The 21,838-nt window shown below is 39.9% G+C and overlaps 2 protein-coding genes across 3 annotated transcripts; both read left to right on the forward strand.

Moving 5' to 3' along the window:
• Positions 1-7,718: 7,718 nt before the first annotated feature.
• prelp (proline/arginine-rich end leucine-rich repeat protein) lies at positions 7,719-17,462 on the forward strand. Of its 2 annotated transcripts, none has more exons than XM_072382440.1 (7): positions 7,719-7,916; positions 13,558-13,981; positions 14,071-14,256; positions 14,365-14,522; positions 14,654-14,850; positions 16,487-16,562; positions 16,718-17,462. In XM_072382440.1, the coding sequence occupies exons 2-7, from the start codon at positions 13,559-13,561 to the stop codon at positions 16,806-16,808; spliced, it is 1,131 nt and encodes a 376-aa protein (XP_072238541.1). In that variant the 5' UTR covers positions 7,719-7,916; position 13,558; the 3' UTR covers positions 16,809-17,462. The 2 variants fall into 2 exon arrangements, with proteins under 2 accessions (XP_072238541.1, XP_072238540.1); XM_072382439.1 differs by lacking the exon at positions 7,719-7,916 and adding an exon at positions 8,276-8,374.
• Positions 17,463-19,622: 2,160 nt separating this feature from the next.
• On the forward strand, positions 19,623-21,443 carry il19l (interleukin 19 like). Its single transcript, XM_072383178.1, has 6 exons — positions 19,623-19,659; positions 19,863-20,030; positions 20,188-20,250; positions 20,411-20,563; positions 20,669-20,731; positions 21,233-21,443. The coding sequence occupies exons 2-6, from the start codon at positions 19,875-19,877 to the stop codon at positions 21,317-21,319; spliced, it is 522 nt and encodes a 173-aa protein (XP_072239279.1). The 5' UTR covers positions 19,623-19,659; positions 19,863-19,874; the 3' UTR covers positions 21,320-21,443.
• Positions 21,444-21,838: the final 395 nt, after the last annotated feature.

A 21,838-nucleotide genomic window follows, 5' to 3' on the forward strand; every position in this document is an offset into this window, starting at 1 on the left:
ATTTTTCCACCACGTGGGTGTCAGACACACTGAGCAGGGCTGTCTCTCTGGCCCACGCTCCGTTGTCTCATTAAACTGGTATGATTTCACACCCACGTGATGTTTGTGCTATTTTACTGAGCATTAAATTCTATAAGAGTGAATACAAGATTTTGTCACGCTGATGCGTAGAGATTTTATTGTAAAGTTTGGTCTGTATATGCAGATGACCAAGTTAAAACAGGACATAACTTATTATTTATTGAGTTATTTTTTGGTTCTTCCCAATAAATACCCACACATAACCATTTGCTACACTTAAATCAAACAAGTTCCAAAACTTCCAATAACATTAATAATGTGTTCATTTTACTGCGTTATAGGCAGTTGGTTTTATCAGTCACTATGTTTATAACAAAGGTAGGTATAGGTATATGGTAGGTGCAAGCAGAAATTGAATAAGACAAGCTTTTACAGGTTCATCTTACAGTGTGAGCATAAAACATTAACATTAAGGTTGTTATGGGGGTTTTCCTGCATTCATACACAATGTGATGCGTAAACCAAAACAGGAAACTCCAATTACTCCAAATTCAACATGGTAAACACAATAAAACCTGTACTTCAAATCACGCATCTCAGAACTGATGATGGTTGGAATATCATTCAGTCGAGAAAATTACAAGTGATTTTGTCACAGTTGACAGATGGTCTTTCTTAACCTTTTTTAGTTTTTTTTTCACAATGAAGTGTGGCTGTTATTTTTGTATGCTTTCGTACAGTTATGATTTCCCACTGCATCTCCCTACAATAACATTTTGAGTGCGATTCATTTGTTGCAAAAGAGACAAAACATACCCTTGACAATGTTGGAGATGAAGCTGATGATTTATAAGTGAATCATATATGAGTGAAAGCTAGCGCCAAGAGTCTCCTTCTCTACTAAACCAGCTGAGGTTCTGTTTCCATCTGCAGCAAAGGAAGGGGAAAGAAAGGTGCCATGGACTGTTTAACTGCCAGTTAAATGTAACAGACTGTGGTATTATGCAAAGGATTATGCAACCTGCTGTAGGGATTTGCTTCCATTCAGACCAAAGAGAGCACTAAAGCTGAGTGAGGGAGTCTGGCTTGTCGTCAACATTCCAATTCATCCCAATGATGCCAGCTCTGTCCAACTTCCATACAGGGGAAGCGCTTCTTTATGGTGTGTATGACTTGTGCAGACAGGCAAAACAGTTTCAGTTTAGGTGGATTCAGATGAAAAAAGCAAAGATTCAATAATGAGTTTGAAAAAGAACTTGCACATTACCCATTAGCCCTCGTGGCTATCAGATGACAGCAGCTGTCTCAGATTTAGCTCACAGTTGTCCAGTGTGACGACCTCCTGCTGTGAAGCTGCAGTGCTATCATCACTGTTTGGTGAGGCACAGCTTGGCTGAAGTATGCTAAGCAGGGACAATGGAAAAAATGTAAAAAGCTATTTGAGTTTGTGCTTCTCCATGTTTGTGATATTGAATTAGCCCTCAATACTACCAGGTTTTAGCAGCTTTCTCTTTACCACTCATCTTCAGGGTGGAAGATGAGGTAATTCAGCTACTGTCATCAGTTAATTTCCGTGTTTTCTGTTGCTTCCTGAGCTCATAATCAACTTCAGCTCAAGAGGGCACTGGTTTCAGGACACTGAGCAGATGACATTTTTACACTGTCCTGGCTGTCCCAGAAAGGGATATTTCCTAAAGCCTCAAACAAACCTAATGCAGACTTTGGTGGCTTACGAAGGAATAAACAGCAGTGCTAGGACCTCCAAGCTATATGAAGAGCTTGTTTGTTGCTCAACTGGGAAATCACTGTGAAATACAACACAGACTTATATGGCATCTGTGGTTTTGGCTAGATGATGGAGGAAGCAGTTAGTTACATTTACTGGCCTGTTTACAAGCAAGACGAAGACCTCCAGCCCTCTCATTAAATATACACTCAGCACATAAACACACACATAGCTGCTGATTGTGCTGTCTTGTCTTTCCTGTCAGGTCTAAAAATGAGAGGTTTTTTTTCTTCTTCTACAGATTTCTCAAAACACTGAGGTGACAACTCTTACACTTTTAACCTCAGAGCCTCAGTAGTATGGCAGGGAACACATACTATTATCAAACTCCTCTGTTTTGGGGACCTGAGACCTAATTTAAGTAAATGAGAAAAACTTTTGGTATGAATCCTAAACTGTGCTTTTCCTTACCTTTTACAGTGAGAGTGATATCGGACATACTTAAAGGATATAGAGTTAGTATAATTCAGCTCTGCAGAGTTTGCCGTTATACTGAAAATAACAGTTTATAACTATGAGTTCTCTGGGTTTTTCCACAGTCCTTGAACTGCGCACCACGTGGAATTTTTCTCAGACAGCTGATAATGCAATATAAGTAAAGTTGGTAGTTATGGTTTTCTCACTTAATTTTCCCACTTTGGTTATCAACTAAACAGTAAGCTGGGAGGTGAAAAAGGAGTGATGGTAGATGTCCACCTACAGGTGTTGTGGCTAAAGGTGTTAGATAAGGAGTTTATGGTCCAAACTGAACGTTCAAGTATGTGTGAACTATAAATCTTGTGTGAGAGAAGAAGGTTTGACCTTTTATGGAATCTTGATCAGACATTCCTTTTTTAACAAAGGAGCACCTACACAGCCTCATATGTGCAGCACATGCCGCTTACCTAACCCAACATGAACACGTGCAAACACCCACATACACAGAAGGATACTCCACTTGTGCCACTTATACCTCATAACTTACGTATGTATATATCTGAAAAATGTGCAGACATCTCCAGTCTTTCCTCCAGATTTTCAGAAAAAATATATAAATACAAGATGTTGAGTTTTTCCTGACGAACAAACATGAGGTAATGGCCAAGAGTGTCGATCACAGTCTGGCTTTCTCAACATGTTTAAGTCATTGTTATGGTGCTGTCACAGTAAGAGCTACTGCTAGATACTATTAGGACTCACTTTCACAGGGCTCTTGCTTTAAAATGAGTCAGCTGGAAACGTTAAACTTGTGGGATGCCATCATTGGCTCCATTAGCTTACCAGCCGCAGCTAATATAATCTGCCAATGACAACTGTCATTTCAGGGGCCTAAAAAGAGAAAATGAGCATTTCTGTCAAATATCTAGGGCCTAACATCTAAAGACTTGTAATCATCAAAATGTAATCATTATAATCTCTGAATGTGTCATTCTTACATGAGAAGTTTCACAGGCTTACAGTAGCAGCACTGACGAAGGGGAGTCCAATTCCAAATAAAATAGAACAGAGCAAATCGGTGTGAATTTACTGATGCCTTATAAAAGAAGCTCCAAGTTGGGCATATTTCAAAAGAGAAAAGACTATACAACACAACAGACAGTCAATACTGAGAATTTGCAATCCATGTGGAACTTTTTCTCCTCCCCAAAAAACTGCTGTGATCAATTACAAAGCACTAATCAAATTCAGATGCAATCAAAATAAAGTGGAGCGGGAGGAATAAGAACAGCGAAACTGAATAAGAAGCATGAACAGCATGAGTTCAGAAAAATACTGGGCAGTTTTACTGATCAGCAGTACAGGAGAGTGTGCCCAATGCTAAAATGGGATTTCTTTCATTAGCCATACACAGCCATCAAAGTCAGCTGTGTAAAATCAGCTGTTCAGAGGCATTTTTCACCTCCAAACAAACTAAAAATATAATGAGACATCCTCACCAGACTCACATAAAGATACTGGAAAAAGGGTCATGAATATTAATCTGTATCGTTGTTTTTTATTTAAAATTGCACATGTCCATTAGAGAGCTTGTTTACGGCGTTTGTGATATTCATGTCTCCTACTTCATTTAATTTAATTTTCATTCAACAACGGGACGCACACACACCACTGAAGGTCCATTGCCATCATATGTGAAATAAAAGCTCTTAATGTGTTCTGATGTCACAAATCCAGAGTGCAGGTCTGCGACTTAAACCTTTCCAACCTCAGCAGACACACTCTCATTTTGTGTCGGCGTCTGCACCCAAAGCAGTGAGACTTACCAGAACACACGTTGAGTAAAAAGTTCCACTTTTAGTTTTAAAGCTTGTTTTTTTTTTTGTCTATCTTGTCAGGCTGCTTTGTCTGAGAAAACAAATTTATTCCATGGAGTCAGTGCACCACAAGTAACTGACGTTTGTCAGATTGGTGAAAACTGAAGCCTGTCCGCTTGATTTCATGCATGATGCATGAGCTTCAGTTTGGAAGTGTCCACAGCGCAGGTGGCTTCTTTCTAGTGACTCGCTTAACTCACTGGAGAAATATTCATCAGTTAATAGCATGCACACCATGGCTCCACAATGATGTCAGTCTGATCAGCGACTCGTTGGGAGCTACAGAAACTGATGGAGTTTAATATGTGCAACAATGGCCATTTTATTGACATAATAAAGCTCACGGTGATAAAGGAATAATGACATCTTATTCAATTCATTTCAGTTTCACAGACACAGTCAAGCTCCACAAGAGACATAAATATATGAAAAATCTTTTATTCAGTAGTATCTTTGCTTTAAACAAAGGATCCTTCAGCCACCTTCTCCCTCTGTTGAGCTGTTGTCATACTCACATAAATCATATTTTACGGTAAAGCTGGTTTTGAGTGGTGTTTGCAGCATGAATAGAACAACTCTGTGTACTTTATCTTTGGCACTTGAGTAATAGCTGTGTGTGGAGTCTATCAGTGAGCAGCGTTGATTTTCATTTTTCATCTGGTGAATGTTTATACATTAAATCTCTGAGCCACATTCTCAGAAAAACCCACCACTGTTTTAAGGGAGTCCGTGAGAGGAAATCGACAAAAAATGCATTTTTTAAATCATATAACTAATCACGTGATAGGAATTTTGCATTCTTGTTAAACATGTTCAAAGTAAACACAATGCTGAATACTGTTAGAAACTGCTATTTGCTACAATCAATGTCTTTGTATTTTGATTATAGACACGAGTGGAAAAAGTGGGTGCAGTTTGCATGATTATGAATGCGTGCGAAATACTTGGAGGATGTTGTATTATCTTGTTGCTTCAATAAAATGAACATGCCCACAGCTGTGGGAACATTTTCTGGCTGAAAATCACGTGTAACTCTTTCAAAACTAAACAGCACAATCATCCAAATCACTCTGTGGATGACAGAACAAACCGTTCTTGGAAAGTTCTCAGATTATTATACACACGAGTCATTTTGGGCTTGAGCCGGAGCCTGCCTTGGTCTCTCCATCTGCTTGGAAAACAGCTGCTGTGGTATGTATTAGCACTCGGGAGCAGTGCTGCTTAAAGATTTCCTGCCGTAAAAACAGGTTTCAGCCTTTAAACATGTATCTCTTCCCTTGAATCAACAGGTTGAGTTCAGCCCTGAATGAAAAGGGCACTAACATCCGACCATCTCTGTCGAGACTCTCTGTGTTTTGGGACGCTGCATGCCAAGGACTTACATTCCACAGCCCATGTGACTCGGTTTCCACAAGGAAAAACAACTCTCAGTAGCTGCTTAAGTGCTAATAGATTTATTAGCCAAATGGGTGGAAAATTGTGTAGATTATTCAATAGTGGGCATGGTACCCTACTCACAAATGTTCTCTAAAACGTGGCAGTAAACACCTGTTTGAGAAGGTGATGTTGATTAATTACACTGATTAAAGCTTTTTTTTTATTATCAGTGGAAGAACAACTGACGGATTTTTTACAGGTTAGAAGAGGAAAACAAGTGAAGACCATCAAGAAAGCACAACTTCATGTCTGATTCTGGTGAACACTGTCTAGGTGTTCAGATAAGTCACTGTTACTCCATCTGTGTCAGACTTTCAACCTGATTCTTTTTTTTTTGTCCAGGTATGATCTCAAAAGGTGGCATTTGACATTTGACATTTGCAGTCTCAACTGTACGTTCACCCATTCTTTTTAATCCCCAGATTCAGCCACTTTATAGCACCTAAATATCAAAATGTTCCTTGCATCCCAAAACGAGTCTTTTGCTACCATTTGGTGTTTGATATCTGTCCCCCAACAGGCAGAAAACAGGAGTCACAGGAATTGTTGAACCATACCTGTGACAAAGGGCCTCCATAACTTTTATCCCAGAATGATTTCACTGACGTGCCTTTCCCATAGACAGTTCAGAAAAACGTTCGAACTACCCTAGCTTTCGTGGCTTTCTTTTGTTGGTGTCTGTGGTGAATACAACTTTCAGAATTGGCTCTTGTATAGAACTATATTACCATTGCAGCTATACTGCAAGCTCCTATATTTTAACTGTGTTACTCATGTCCTTTTCCCACCAGTTTATTTACATTGATTTTCACACTTTTAATCTCTCCTTTTTAAGCTAATTATTTTCATGTGTTGCATTTCCCCCCTCAGATGGATATTTGGAAAGTGAAGTAAACCATGATGAGTTTCTAATTATACTTTAAGCTTGTTTTTCAAGAGGAGGCGATAACATGTTGGTGATGACCGACAAATTGCCTCAGAAAATGTAATTCAGGGGATGACCTGACTATAATTTTGGGTTGGTCAATTTAACTCTACTTTATACTTATTAAAAGGATTTTTGATATCATGTTATGAGCATGATGCATGAAACATTAAAAAAAATCATGAGACAGGCTGTTACAGACCAGCTATTTCCAATGATGTCATGCCTGAAGGCAGCACAAAAGAAAAAGATTTTTACAAAGAGGTGAAGTCACTCTAATTCATCAGAGGAGCTGAGTCATTTAATAGCTTTCTTGCATCCTTTTATATGGTAAAAGAGAGAGAAAACACACCAACACTCAAAAGGTGATATACAGTTTTGGCCCTTTTTATTGAAATGTCCTTTCTTTTTAACTTTTCTTTGACGGGACGAGTTCAAACCAGATGTTTGGTCAGGTCTAGCTTGGCATCCTAAACCTGATGGTTACAGCATCTGATGTAGATAAGAGTATGGTGGGGAGAAGTCATGAAAGTGAAGAAGTCGCAAGAATAAGACATGTGTACATGTGTGTTTGAGGCAGATCCCCACATGTGTTCGACTCATTATGACTCGGCCGCTGCTCAGGCTGCAGGAATGCAGTCGAGCAAACACATGTCCACCTCTGAACCCCTGTGACATATTAGCACACACATACACATACATTTAAGCTCTACACTTTATTAATCAGGGTGCCACTCAGCCCCATTTCCTATAGCCCTGCAGCTGGACCTCAGTAATCACAGCTTGAGTTTACCTTGGCTGGATGAATTGGGAAAAAAAATCCTTCGAACGTTTGATGGATGCAGGGAAGATACAATGGAGTCAGTGGAAAGATGCTGCTAATGAAAAGCACATGACTGGGTTTGTGTGCAGTCATCTAAACAATGGCGAAGTGGGTGGGAGACAGAGGAGAAACACAATTACAGCTGGGCTTTCCCTAACAGAAGTCCAATGTTCACAGCATTTCTCAAAGACTTCTGACACGTGCTTGTGCATAGATATAAACATGCAAAGCATGTCACTGCACTATTGTGTACTTTTTCTCTTTTCCAAATAGATGCTCTCAGCCTCTAGTGTGGTTGAACCAAATAATAGCAAATTGTGGCACAGCTCAGACACATGAAAGAGCTTGCAGTACTCCAGAAGGAATCAAGATTAAATCTCTCTGGAACAGAGCCGAGAACAGGGGGAGAAAGAACCACTGACCTTCAGAGGGAAAGAAGCCAGGGAATAAACCCAACAGGCTGGCCTGTCCACCAACGGAGAGAGAAAGAGGGAGGGGAGGCTTCAGACGAGGAGAAACAGAGAGAGAGAGAGAGAGAATGAGGGAGGGGTAGGAAAAGAGTGTGAGAGGCAGAAAAGAGAAAAGACACTAACTTGTGACTTGACAAAGGAGGGCAGGTACCAGAGGCAGGTAAGAAAGTGAATTTGTTGTCTCCGGTGAGGATGTTTCTTTGGATAGGGCTTGCTCAATAAGATGAGAAAGCAGGCAGGAGTGTGTTTGTGTGGAGTCATAGGTAGAGTTTGTGGACTGAGGAGGAATCCTGGAACAAGCTCAGCTGAGCCATGCTAGTGTGTTTCTATAGAAACGCTTTACAAAGTGGTACTCTGTCCTCCAGGGAGCTGCTGCATGCTGCGACTCTACTTTTCTCCCCCGTATGCTCACCTGGATTTTGGCTTTTTTCTTTGATCAGTGGGGAGAGCTGCTGCTGCGTGGAAGTGAAAATACAGGGAGCTTTAGTTGTGCTTTTGCCAAATGCAACATTGTTCACTTTGTGTGGTGCAGGTGAATCTTTAAGGTTTTAAAGACAGGACACAAACACTATGAATTTCTCTTAGTCTGCAATGATTTCATATGGATCTTGTTTCAAGGTGGGTGTTAACCAAAAGCCATTATAAAACTGAAAAAAGGAATATTCTGGAAATCTTATAAAAAACCTCTTTGGAATACAAGTTTGCTTTTTTTTCAGACAAACACAGTGATTCACTAAATTCTTCATCGATTGAACTATTTTTAAAAAAGGCCTTTTGGGCATGGGAGGAACACGAAAACACAAACAAAAAACTGATCTTGACAAAGTTGGCTGAAGATCAAAATAAAGAAGCAGGGACCTCAGACTCCAGTCAGACCTTAAACAGCGTATAAGTCAGAAAAGAGGTCAGACTGTCTGGAGTTTACATAAGACTGTAGAATTAGCTTCTTCTACTTTTAATTGCATCTTTTGGATTCTGTTTTTGTTGTTCATTAACAACTATATTTACCTTTATTGATTTATATACGTCAATGCTGTGATCCAACAGGCAGAAGACCACAACAGCACTTTGAGATATTTGGGTTTCTGCTGTTTAGTCACACACACTTTCCATCATTTTGGAGTCAGATTATTGAAATCTGATGTGCATGCAATATCTTTCGTTTAAAGCTCTCTTTTTTTTTTGGTGGTTTGGCAAAACTCTCACCATGACTGTGGTTAAAGGAATGATAACGACTGTTCCCCCAAAACAAAAATGGACCAAGGATTTTATAGAAAGAAGTCACTAACTAAAGAATGGAAATTGTTTTTGTTTTCTCTAAACTTATCTAGGTGGATAGAACTCAAGAGTGCACCAGCTCAATGATTAAATGCTGTCTTAGGTTAATAAATGTGGATGCCAAATGCAGTCTGGTATTCTAAATATACTGATGTTGCACAGATGTCATGATGCTAGCTCAGAAGCTTAAATATGTGTTGAACTGGAAGCAGACTTGACAGTAGCTATTTGAAATATTGGCATCTCTGAATCATATGTGCAGAAGTTCATACATTCGCAAAAATCATGCTGCAGTTTCGCAATAAAGATGTTAAAAAATAACTAAAAGTACCATGTTTTCTTGACTGATTTTGACCTTGTTTTTAAATATGGGTTCTTTTATTTAACGTCTGACATGAACAATGAAACGTCTTGCTGCATCTCTCTACGCAGTGATTCTGAAGTTAAAAACCAATGATATGGCTTTAAAAAATTGTAAGGAGGTCAGAGAGGTGGAAGTCAGTTAATCCACTGACTGGAGACCCAAATCATGCATTTCATGTTTTGGGGTTGCTGTTATATCATATGGACACTGCCCTATGATAGGAGATACAGAATAAATGTTTTCTTGTGATAAGGGACCTTCATTGGACACAACTATTCACCCATCTATTTTCTATAGCAGGTTATTCCAACTCAGGGTCTCTGGGTGGGCACATTTACATTGTGTAAGTGACCTGAGTTAACCGAGCTGTTATCTACTGCATAAAAAGCATCATACAGATTCCGGATTGTTTTAAAAAAGAAAGAAGAAAAGAGAGCCATATGAGAGCTTCAGAAAAAAACATGGCAATTATGAACCAAGACCTTTCACAGTCATAAAACTGGTTAAGATGTGGAGTTACGAAAAACCTCAGTTAGAGTCACGAAAGGAACACGTTTGCTAAAACTTACTCATAATCACTAGTATTTCTGAGGTAATGTTCTATGGAAAGTACTATGGTAGAGCTCTTCAGGAAGGAAATCAGAGTTTTGTTTTTTTTTAGTGCCACAACAGGAAGAGCGTCCCGCCTACAATAAAACATAGTGAGGTTCTGTCATGTTGGGAAAGTGCTAGACTGCCTCTGGTACTAAAGGCAGTGGATATGTCAAAGGAATGATGAAATCATAAGATTGCCAAACCAACAAAAAAAAAAAAAAAAGTTTGAAAACTATTTGCTGGAATTAAATTAAGAATAAATAATTAGAATAAGAACAGGAATAAATTAAGTTTAAGTCAATGATTTTGGCTCTTTCAGCACAACCATGACTTAAAGTACACATCAAACAACACGTAACAATTGAATAGGGAATGACTGAATAGGGAAAAACAAGTTTTAACCTAAATGGAGAGAGATTAAATCTGCCTTTGCTGAAAGGACTTCTAAAAAAGTGGTGGAGTGGCTATCACTGCTACATGCCCAGTTGAGTTGAGCTACAGTTGGAGTCAGACCTGGCCATTTTATTAGATCATCGTCCCAGTGGAATTGAGTTATAGAACCAAATATGTCCAATGCCACAGTGCTGTGGGCTATGTTAGTAAATGTTCAAGATATTCCAGTTGGGCAAATGAGCATGTGCCAGCTAATTCTGATTGGTTGCACATGTTGAAACCATGATGTATTTTCCACCCATTTAAAAAATGAAGAATCTCAGATGTGATTGGGTCCCCAACAGTATTCTCTGGGTGTATTAGTCTGGTTTTATAAGCTGATTTCAGTCAGACCAACATGCATTTCAAAATTTTGACTCTTTTTGGTCTGCTCATCACAATAATTATTTTTTGTTGTAGTGTCATGTTATGTGTTAGCTATTGTGGCAGGAAGCAACATGGTCTTTGCTTTGGTTGCACCACAAGTGATACCACATTCAAAATAGTCTAACGTTAGTTTAACTATAGTTTGAAATATCATGATTTTTATTTGTTGATGGTAAATATTCAGGGTTATCTTGGTTTTTAACTTCAAATATATAAAAAAAGGCATTTAATGATCAGATAGAGGAAACCTGCGGAGGAAACTGAATTATAGATCAAAATGTATTTCTGATTTTCTAAACAGCTGCTGAGGGCTTGATATGATGTTTTACCCATAAATCATATCACAAGATCTTTATTGCACAGTGCCAATTTGATGTTTAAACAGAGGACCCAGTTAACTGGCTCAGTTCACATTCATTCATTCATTTGGGTTTCAGTTGAAGACATTGTATGGTGACATAGTTTTCCACATTCGTCATGTGTGATGGATGTATTGGCATACCGTCATGAGCTTAGTTCTCATGTTCAAATATCAGCTTTACTTAATACAGTCACGAATAACAAACAAATGAATCAGCCATCTCTGACACTGAGTCTTTAATTGTTTGCCAGACTTCTGGTCATGACAGCAGCATGATGGGAAAGAGAGCTGGTTCTGGTTTTGAACGAAGGCCTGTGAGGCTCTGAGAGGGAAAAAGGAAGGGCAGCGCCAGGGAACACTCAGAGAGGAAGGTTCAGATCTGTTTTTTCAGGCATTAAGTCTGGACCTGAGCCTCATTCCTGCCCTGTGATTTATGTGTGATATTTTTCGACTCGGTCAGTGTATCAGAAGCAGAGCAGATTGAATGGTAACTACCTGTGCATTTATAATGGATTATTCAGAAAACTGTGCAGGGATTATTTGCAGTATACATGCACAAACCCATTCTGTTACAACTAAATATTTAGGATGAACAAATCCAGTCAGAACACCTAAAATTACTATTCCACCTTTAAAAAGCGAAATTATCTCTTTTTAAGTGTGTACTTTTGTCTTACTTTAGTCACTGCGTCTCCCATCAAATGCTGATTTACGTTGCTCATGTCACACTTTAAAAAGTCCTTACTTACAGTACACACCTAGAAACACCACCTTTTTCCTGGCGAGATAAAATACGGTTTGTCTGGGATGAGCTGTTACACTATCAATGAGGTGATTCCTTAATATTAGTAACTGAATTTTTTTTTTTCTAAGTCAATTTAACATTAAAATCACAGAGAAACAAATTTCTGGTGAAAAAAAAAACATTTAACTTTGTAAACTAGAGATCCAGATTTGCATTATTTTACAATACACATAGGGCCCATAACAGTTTCAGTGGGATTTAGTGCAGTTTCCATCAGGCCTCTTCATGGGTCAAAGTGTTTTAACCCCCCCCCCCACACAAGCAGTTTTCTCTGCTACAGCTGTCCCTGTGGACCTGTCCTGACAATAGAGTCTTTATCCGTCTCCTTTTTTCTCATAGGCACTAATTTCCTGTATCAGCCCCTCCTCTTCTCAAATTTAATCAAATTTAACAAAAAACTGCTTTCTCTCCCTCTTGCTTAGACAAGACACATACTTAAGCTGGGAAAGTAAATCTGTGTCTGTTACTCTGACATTTCACCATTTCTAATCCTGATGTTTCATAATAGTTTCAGAACATTCAGTAAGAGTACTCAGTTTGTTACATTTTTGGACCAAAGCGCAGAACGCTGCCATAAGATAGTCTTTTAAGTAGAGAGATTTGACGGTGGCTGAAGAACAAAGCTGAAAGAAGTATTGTGGTGGAAAAAAGGCAGTCAGACAGAGAATTTAGAGTGATGTGAGGAAGAGGATGAGGTTGGTTGACTGGTTGTTCTTCAGAGGAGAAAGTTGATTGGCATACAAGATATGTGTGCGACGGAAAGAACACAGATAGCCTTCCAGATGGCTAGAAATGGTGCAGAGTTGATGAAGGTAGTGATGGTCGGGTGTGGCATCCATCTTCACCACCCACATGAGGCACACGCTCAAACGCAAAGAGACCACAAAGGGATAGGCTAAACTGAAGGACAATGCACCCCAAACACAGAGCTCCCCCACACCAAAAAAACATTAGAGCCAGAGATTGCTACCAAAAACTGACAGCTCCTCCTCCCACTTGGACAAATGCAGGCAACAAAAGCATGTATGAAAAACCATGTTAAGGATACAGAGAAAAACCAGGGGAAAAAAATTAACATCTGATCTGCTTTAGCTTTGCTTTGGTCTTGGCAGCCTTGTCGAAGCAACCACTCCAAGTTTTCAGTCCATCATCAAACATGGAGCAAATCAAACCCCACACTTGCCTCAGCTGCTCTCAGGTGGGACAGTGTGCAGGAGGAAAGACCATTGCCTGGATTCCTGTAATTAAGATTCAACTGAAATATGTCTCAACTTTTCCTGGGAACAACTGTTTCTCAGAGTGGCTGAAAACTACCTTTAAATACAATTTGAAGAAAAACGTCAGCGCTTTTGACTTAAAGCTGAAATATCCCCATGCTTCTCTCAGAATGAATAAATGAAAATAAATCATAGCAAGGAAGAAGGCCTTGTACACTCAATGGACCATCACACCCACACAGAGTATGAACGCCCAATGTCTGTCAGCCTCTAAACATGTAGCTGCTTTGGTGCTTTGTTTAACCCATGAATGTATAACTGCATGGAAAAATCTAAAAGTTTCCTCTTATTGGATTATTACAGGATGATGAAGGCTGGTGTGGGACTCTTCTCTGCACTAGCTCTGTTCCTCCTAATAGGGGCTGTGTTTACTGAGAGACCTCGCCAAAGGAAACCCACCAGGCGCCCAGCTACCGCCAGGCCTTCTGTCCTGCTACCTGCAGTACCAGAGCCCCAAGAACCCACAGACTTCCCCCCACCCATCCTGGGCCCGCCCTCCATCTTCCCTGACTGCCCCCGAGAGTGTTTATGCTCCCCAAGCTATCCAAACTCTCTCAACTGTGAGAACCGGAACATCCGTGTGATTCCAGTCATCCCATTAAGAACTCATTACCTGTACCTGCAGAACAATTACATCTCAGAGGTAACTGCAGAGCCATTCCGCAATGCTACTGAAGTCCGCTGGATCAATCTGGCAAACAACCGCATTCACAGAATAGACAAACAGGTCAGAGAGTTTCTGCTACAAAAGTTGGTGACTTGAAAATACCACTGAACAAGTTTAAAATTGTAATTTGATATCCATCTTTCCTGCAGGTTTTCGAAAAGATTCCAGCACTGCTGTATCTCTATGCACACAAAAACCACCTGAAGGAAGTCCCATCAGGCCTACCAGCAAGTCTGGAACAGCTTCGTCTTGATAGGAATCGCATTTCTAAGATCCCAGCCGGTACCTTCAACAAGTTGGAGAAGCTGACTCTGCTTGACCTGCACAAGAACCAGGTGAACCTCACTTGCAGCTCTATGCTTCTGGCTATTCAGACTTAAGTAGCAGCATCAGCCTCCTGCATTTCTGAAGAATATTTGAGTTTGTGATGTTTTCTCTATTAGCTGAGTGACAGTGACCTGGGAATGGGCACATTTAAGGACCTAAAGAGCCTCATGCAGCTCAACCTGGCTCATAACAGTCTGAAGAAGATGCCCTCTGGCATACCAAGCAGCCTCATACAGCTTTTCCTGGACAGGAACCGTATAGATGACATCCCAAAGCAAGTAGACAGTGCACACACATTCACACAGTTGGCAAAAATAGCCTATAAAACAACATATGCACACTGCAAGCATTACTACAATACAGAACCATTAAAGTTGTTGCATCTTTTGTGGTTGTCTTGTATAGGGGCTACTTTGAAAGCATGGCTCACTTGGCGTTTGTGAGGCTGAACTACAATGAGCTGAGTGATAAAGGGGTTCCCAAAGCTGTGTTCAATGTGTCCACCCTGCTGGACCTGCAACTGGCCCACAATCAGCTTACTGCAGTTCCTCTCTTTAACACTCACCTTGAGCACCTGCATCTTAACCACAACAGCATCGAGAGTAAGTATTATTTTTAACTCATTGATTAGTGCTTCTGGAGACTTTGGAGCACCTGCATCCAAAGTGGGGAGAGCAGCTGCCAAATGCAGACAGTTTATTTTACAGTGGAGCGATGCCCTTCATGACTATTTCAGTCTCGTAGATAAACAATTTTGGATCATGTCTCCTCAGAGGCGTTCAGAGGTGTTTTAGATTAAGATTGGGTCTAATTTAGAAACAGTAAATTCATTTCTGATAATAGTACTGACTTTTTGTTGATAGCGTATGTGGGGCAGCAAGTAGTTTCAGAAAGAACCTCAGTCTTGTTTCTGTGTCAAGACTAAGGCAGAGCGCAATCCTTGGTTTCAGGCTTACACAGACAAGAGTATTTCTCTTCACGATGTCTTGGGTCTTGGGTTTTGGCAATAATGTCACTTTCTTAGAGTTAGAAAACAATAACGGTTGGGGCTAAATGTTCTATTTATGTGCCGCCATCATCTCCATCAATGCCATCTTGCTGGTTGCCGTAGATAAGCGTAAACACAGCAACATGTTACAAACTTGTCACTTTCTGGTTGTGTTTGGACTGTCACATCACTTGATTAGAGTTGATCATAATCAGGACTAATACTCATTGTTTTCACTAAGCAGCACTCACCGTCACAGAGGTCATGTTTAGAGGTCATGTGCAATTGCTCTCATGACCATTAGCTGTCCCTTACTCTTTTAACCTAATTCTAGATAATTTCTGCCTGTGTGATCAAACAACACTAAGGGAGGAAGACAGTGAGGAAACCAACAGATCCTTTATGTCTTATGCATTGTAAGATAGAGCCTTTATGAATCTAACTAGATTTTCTAGCACATCCATAAACTGATAGATTGTGGGGTATTCCCTCAGAGATGAGACAGAGATTTGGGGAAACTGGAGAACAAGTAAATAGTTTCCACAAACTATCATTTAACAGTTTTTCCAAAGTGGCCCAGAGCATTATGCAGTTAAGATGCATCACTGCCATCAGGGAAAATCCCATTTATGTATCTATGTGGACCGCAACAGTGCTTAGATAAGTGGTATGTATCAGAGTAACATCCTATGAATCCCAGGGCTCAAGTATTTCTAACAGAACTCTGGCTGTCCACAAAAGACCAGACCACCTCTTCTATTGTTCCAGTTCCAGAGGTTTTCATCAGCTAGTGCCACAGTGACCTCTCTCAGACCACACAGACAAGCCTTCACTCTGTACATTGTGTGATGCTTAAGTCTCTGTCGCTGGCTCTTCTTTGGATTACTTTTGGCATTCGCCACTGCTTACCAGGAGCACCGAACATAGCCAGTCTCTTTGGAGATGCTTTCATCCAGTTGCTTTGCAATCAAATTTCTACCCTCGTCTCTCAGATTCTTATCCTTCCCCATCACCGCCTTGCTTTACACATCAGCTTGATAACCTGCTGGTTAACACGTTTCAACCTTAATAGATTCCTATCCTTGATACTCAGTGCTCATTTCCTCAGATGATGGTTTTAATCTTGGGGCTTATAGATATATTGTACTTGTTAGATAAATTAACTTCAGTCAAGTAAAATAATCGGTGCAAAAACATTTTTTTTGTTTATTCAGTCAACCTCCACTGTATTTGTTTGGTATTTTTGACAGGCATCAATGGCACCCAGATTTGCCCATACAGTCTACAGGCTGACCAGAGTGACAACAGTCTGGTGCCAAGATTAAGGTAGGTCCCATCATGTAACGTAATAGTACTAAACAACGTGAACTGGTACTGAGACAAGCTTTTAGTGGGAACAAAGATATAGTTCCTGTGCTGATAAGTTTTGAAAAGTCAGAGTCATCGTGACTGCATGCTAAGTGACTCTTCTGTTGCTTTAGGTACCTGCGTTTGGATGGAAATCACTTGAGTCCACCCATCCCTATGGATGTCATCATGTGCTTCAGACACCTTCACTCAATTGTCATTTAGGGGGCTTTCATACATGCACCCCCACACACGAATGCTGTGTACATGGGAAATTTAAGACCACACATGCTCGGTGAAGCACAAAGTTTCCAGCCCGTACACGCTGCGAAACTGCATAACTGAAGGCGGAACTCCATATAAATGTAAAGCTTTGATAGTTCAAGCTTTTTTTTTTAACTTTGAAAAGAGTCATTTTTGCCAGAATCTAAATGTTGAACTACAAATCTACAGCATGAAGCTTTTAAAGGAGTTGCAGTTTATGAGTGGTGTATTTTTTGTTTTTTTTTCTTTCCAAAAAGTATAATGCATCCAAAAAGAAAAAAAAAAATACATAAAATGATCAAAGACTGAAAATACAGGTACATTGACAGACATGCTACAGATTCACAGGGTAGATATGTTTGCCAGCAGACGTGATCAGAGTGAAAGAGCCACTAGTGACAGTGAACAGACCTGCAGGGGATGTTTAAAGAACCAAATTATAACATAACTACCATGTAGTTGAGACTGTCCTGAATGTGCCTGTGATTTTCAAGGTGCTCCATGTAAAAAATGCTATTATATTCTTTCTATTCATAATCTTGTGTATATTATTCCTCTGTATAAAGACACTTTGTGCAAATAATGAGAAATAAAATGTTGTCTTTGATCATTTGATTATGTTTGATTCAAATTTTAAATGAATTGTCTTGCACATTTTCACATCACCTCTCATCTCTTTTGCCTAATGCCTTTTCTTCACACTTATCATTATTTCTATGCATATTTTTCATTATTTAAACCATAAAAAGCTTTTGTGCTTATTAGATTTATTGCTTTTCATGTGATTTATCTTTGTTTCATGAGGGCTGGTATAGTTTCATTACGTGAGGGTAAAAAGGACCAAGATAGAGATTTATCAACGAATTAAAGGAGCTGTGGACCCCACTTTATTCACATTCAGAGACCGCGGGTCCTTCTCAGGTGCAAGATTTAGACTCTCTTTGAGCATATTGACAGACTGCCTCATGACAGTTAAAGGTAAGAAGAGTGTCTACGTACATACAGGTTTAGGCCAGTGAGCAGTAAATAAAAGCCTTAAAAAAGTAGCTGTCTGATAATTGTTCAGACTAAGTTTCATTATATTTGGCTTGATGATTATTCACTTTATAACTTTATTCACCTCGATAGAGGAGCAAATGGACAAAAGTTGTACAATTCTAAAATGGCAACACATTTTTACCACACACCCTCAGGAAGCTGGGGAAAGTTAAAAAAAAAAAAAAGCTGCAGCAACATCCATCCATTTTCTATACCGTCAATCCGTCAGTCGGGTAGCGGGTGGGCTGGAGCCTATCCCAGCAGTCATCGGGTGAAAGGCAGGGAACACCCTGGACAGGTCGCCAGTCCATCACAGGGCCACATGGAGACAAATGAGACAAACAACCATGCATGCTCACACTCACACAGACAATTTAGAGTCACCAATTAACCTGACATGCATGTTTTTGGACGGTGGGAGGAAGCCAGAGTACCTGGAGAGAACCCACACATACACGGGGAGAACATGCAGACTCCACACAGAAAGGCCCCAGGCAGGGATTGAACCTGGAACCCTCTTGCTGTGCGGTGACGGTGCTAACCACCACACCACCGGCTGCAGCAACAAGTGTTATAAAATAAACATAACATGTGAAATATCACTTAGTTCTGAAAATAAAAATATCTGTAAAGAAAACACAACTTTATGGATGAACTGTGACTTGGGTTGAGTTCATGATGTTGTTTTAGTCAAACAAGGATGTGAGATTCTGGATTATCCCAAATGGTCATTTCAGCAGGATTAGGAAACTCTACTCCTTTGTGTTTCTCTTTGTTAACCTTCTGTGCTCAAAAGTCTAGGGTCTTTAGTTTCTAGGCAGTTTCAATGTAATAAAAATGCAACTTCATACCTGAGAACTTGTATCCGTACTAACAATAAATACCTTAGACCCTCAGATGAAATGTTCACCAGCTACTGAACAGAATCAGAGCTTTTACCTCATCATTAGAGGAGTTGAAATGTTCACAAAGCTTTGTGATGACCCCTAGCGGCTAACAGAAATATATTCCAGCAATAACATGCATTCATGAGCTGTCAGAGGCTGCTGGCTATTATTTCTAGCTTCACGTGCTGAACTTCACTTTATAGAAGTTTGGAAACTTTGCACTTCAGTGATATTGCCGCAGACGCTGCCACTGTGGGACTTCATGACTTTAGGTAATTCCAGTTTCTGTTGGATTTCCTTGCTCGCAATTTTCTCTCCCTCATTAGGAAGTCAAAAGCGATGCTGGCCAAGTTCAGTAAGCAGGTCTGACAGGTGTTTCCGATAAGGACTTGTCTGACGGGGGTAAATACAGTGTGAACAAATTCACACAAGTCTCATTGTGTGCTAAAGGAATTCTTGTTGCCAGCAGTAATACAAATGCTTATAAAACAAGTGATAGCCAAGTGAGACAATCTGATCAATCAAAGCTATATGTAAGGTCAGAAATGAGTATTGGAGAAAAACACATAAGATCAAAAGATGATAAGCCAAATGAGCTGAAAAGTAATGATGTCACCCTAACTACGGGGAAATGATTCCTTTTCAAGTTTTTTCTTCCTTTGGGCAGAGAGGAAAATCTGACATCAGCTGAGAGTTCCTTTCATTGCATCACACTTCCTCCTCCTGAAAAGTCATTTTTGCATGCGTGCAAGTTCATGCATTTTAATTATTCCTGTATACAACGTTCAGTTGCTGGTAAAATCCCCTTCACTCTACTATAAGAGGAGACATCATGGAGGCACAAAGACACATCTTCCCCAGTACTCCTCTGCCAGGTAAACGCACAGGTGAGTCTGAACACAAGACAACTGATTTGAGGATGTGTTTGAGTCCTGCTATTTTTTTTTAGCTGTTAAGTACCTGTTTTTCATGCTTTGTATTACTCCTTGACATATGAGACAGTTGATCAAGTCATGTTCAACAGAGTGGCTCTTTGGTGTCTCTATGAAGAGATTTAAACGGACACAATATTTCTTTTTGTCTTCACCAGGTAACCATAGTGATGGAGACACTGCTTGGCTGCTCTGCCTGCCTCCTTCTCCTCCTCAGCTGCCTGAGTGCACCCTCGGAGAGTCGAACTCTGCATGTGGACAGCTGCTCAGTCACTGTTCACATTCATGAACTGCGCAGATATTACTCCCACATAAGATCACATGCTGTACGTTCTTTTGCTCAGTAGATCATAGCAACTCCTTGTCTTATGCTGACACGTGCAGTGTTGTGAACTGTTCACAGCAAATACAGATCAGAAACCTTAAAGTGGAAAGAAACTGACAGTGATTCTGATGCAGTTGTTTTTTGTTTGTACGCAACAGATATCAGGAGACAGTGAGATTGGAGTGAGACTTCTGGACAGATCTCTGATAAAAGGTGTTCAGGTGAGGTATTACGTTGAGAGTTAGATGATTAGGTGCTTTCTATTCTCGCTTTTGCAACACATTTTCTTTTTATTTGTCTGCCCTCATCTAAGTGCTTCTCCAGGCGTTACATTGGGAATGAATAGTGCTGCAATCTGACCTTTTTGCATCTCTCTCTCAGGAGGGTCAGACGTGCTGTTTTATGCGTCTCTTGCTGCGTTTCTACGTGGAGCGAGTGTTCAGTAACTACGTCTCCTCTCAGCCACAGCAGCAACGCTGCTCCAGCGCTCTGGCAAACGCTTTTGTCAGCATCAGAAGAGATATACATAAATGTGTAAGTTTACAGTCCAATAGGATTTCTGTTCACGGATGTGATCCTGTGTGTTTTCATTTGAAGCAGCCTTAAGCTTTATTGATGATTGTGCTCTACTGTGTGCAGCACTGCAACTGTGGAGAAGAAACCCAGAGAACCATTGACTCTGTGCACGCTGAGTTTAACAAGGTAGACTAGACACTGACTACTCTCTTTTTTTTTATCATGCCACATATTCCCAGAATAGACTACAAAAGGATTCCGCCTTACTTGGTTTAGTAAAAGATGTGATTACGTAACACCAAACAATTGAAACTTGTCAAAATGTTCAGTGTCTTATTTAATATCTCAAAACTGACGTGAGCATTTAGTCTTGTTAGGAAAAAGGATGACACTGAGAGCTGTGTTCATACAGGTCAGACGGATTAAAAAGAACACCAAAAATTGAAAGCAGTCCTTCCTCCATTTGAAGCAGTGTGAATTAATATTGATCCTTTTTCAGTAAATCTTTGATTAACAGGAAAGAAACAACAGATAAAGAAAATGGAAATGTGAAATAAAACTGGATTGGAGGCTATAGTCTTGAGTGACTAATTATATTTTCTCTATGGTGTTCTGCTCATAAATAAACCTATTTGTCCACTTCTCTCTTGTTCCTTTCTCCATCTGTCTCTCCTTCATGCTGAGCAGCTACAGATACAGCAAGCAACACAGAAGGCAGTGGGAGAACTGGACACTGTGCTGAACTGGCTGGAGGGCCTGGGACAGAAAAGATGAATATGAAATTGTTGATTGGTTCATTCGCCTTTTGTGCCATTTTGCATCTCTACATTTGTACTTTAAATCAATCTAAAACTAATATTCTATATCTACAAGCAAGCAAATATTTGCTTTAATGACAAGAATATGTTGTAGAGGTATCTATAGGTATTTATAGATAGGAACACGCTGCAGTGTTGTATGTGTATTTTTCACAGTTTGTATGCAGACTAAAAAACAAAAAATGGGTTTATATTGTTTTATTTATATTGTGGTTTGGTGATGCCAGTTGTAATAAAAATAAATCTTACAAGACAACACTGACTCTCCTTTCAAAATGTTTTGTTTGCGCTGCACCTCCATCTAGTGGTGATCAATGAAAATACAGTCAACACACTCAGTGCATGTTCATAATTGTGTTGCGTTCCTAAGCTCCTTCAAAGTTGTAATCAGAGTCCACTGTGATCTACTGTGCTAGCTGTTGTTCAGGAAGTAGTTTAGCTGCTCCTCAGACAGAAGTTTCTTTGTTTAACCCAA

The sequence above is a fragment of the Leuresthes tenuis genome, unplaced genomic scaffold (genome assembly GCF_036924035.1).
Source record: "Leuresthes tenuis unplaced genomic scaffold, fLeuTen1.0.hap1 SCAF_3, whole genome shotgun sequence".
NCBI classification, from domain to species: Eukaryota; Metazoa; Chordata; class Actinopteri; order Atheriniformes; family Atherinopsidae; genus Leuresthes; species Leuresthes tenuis.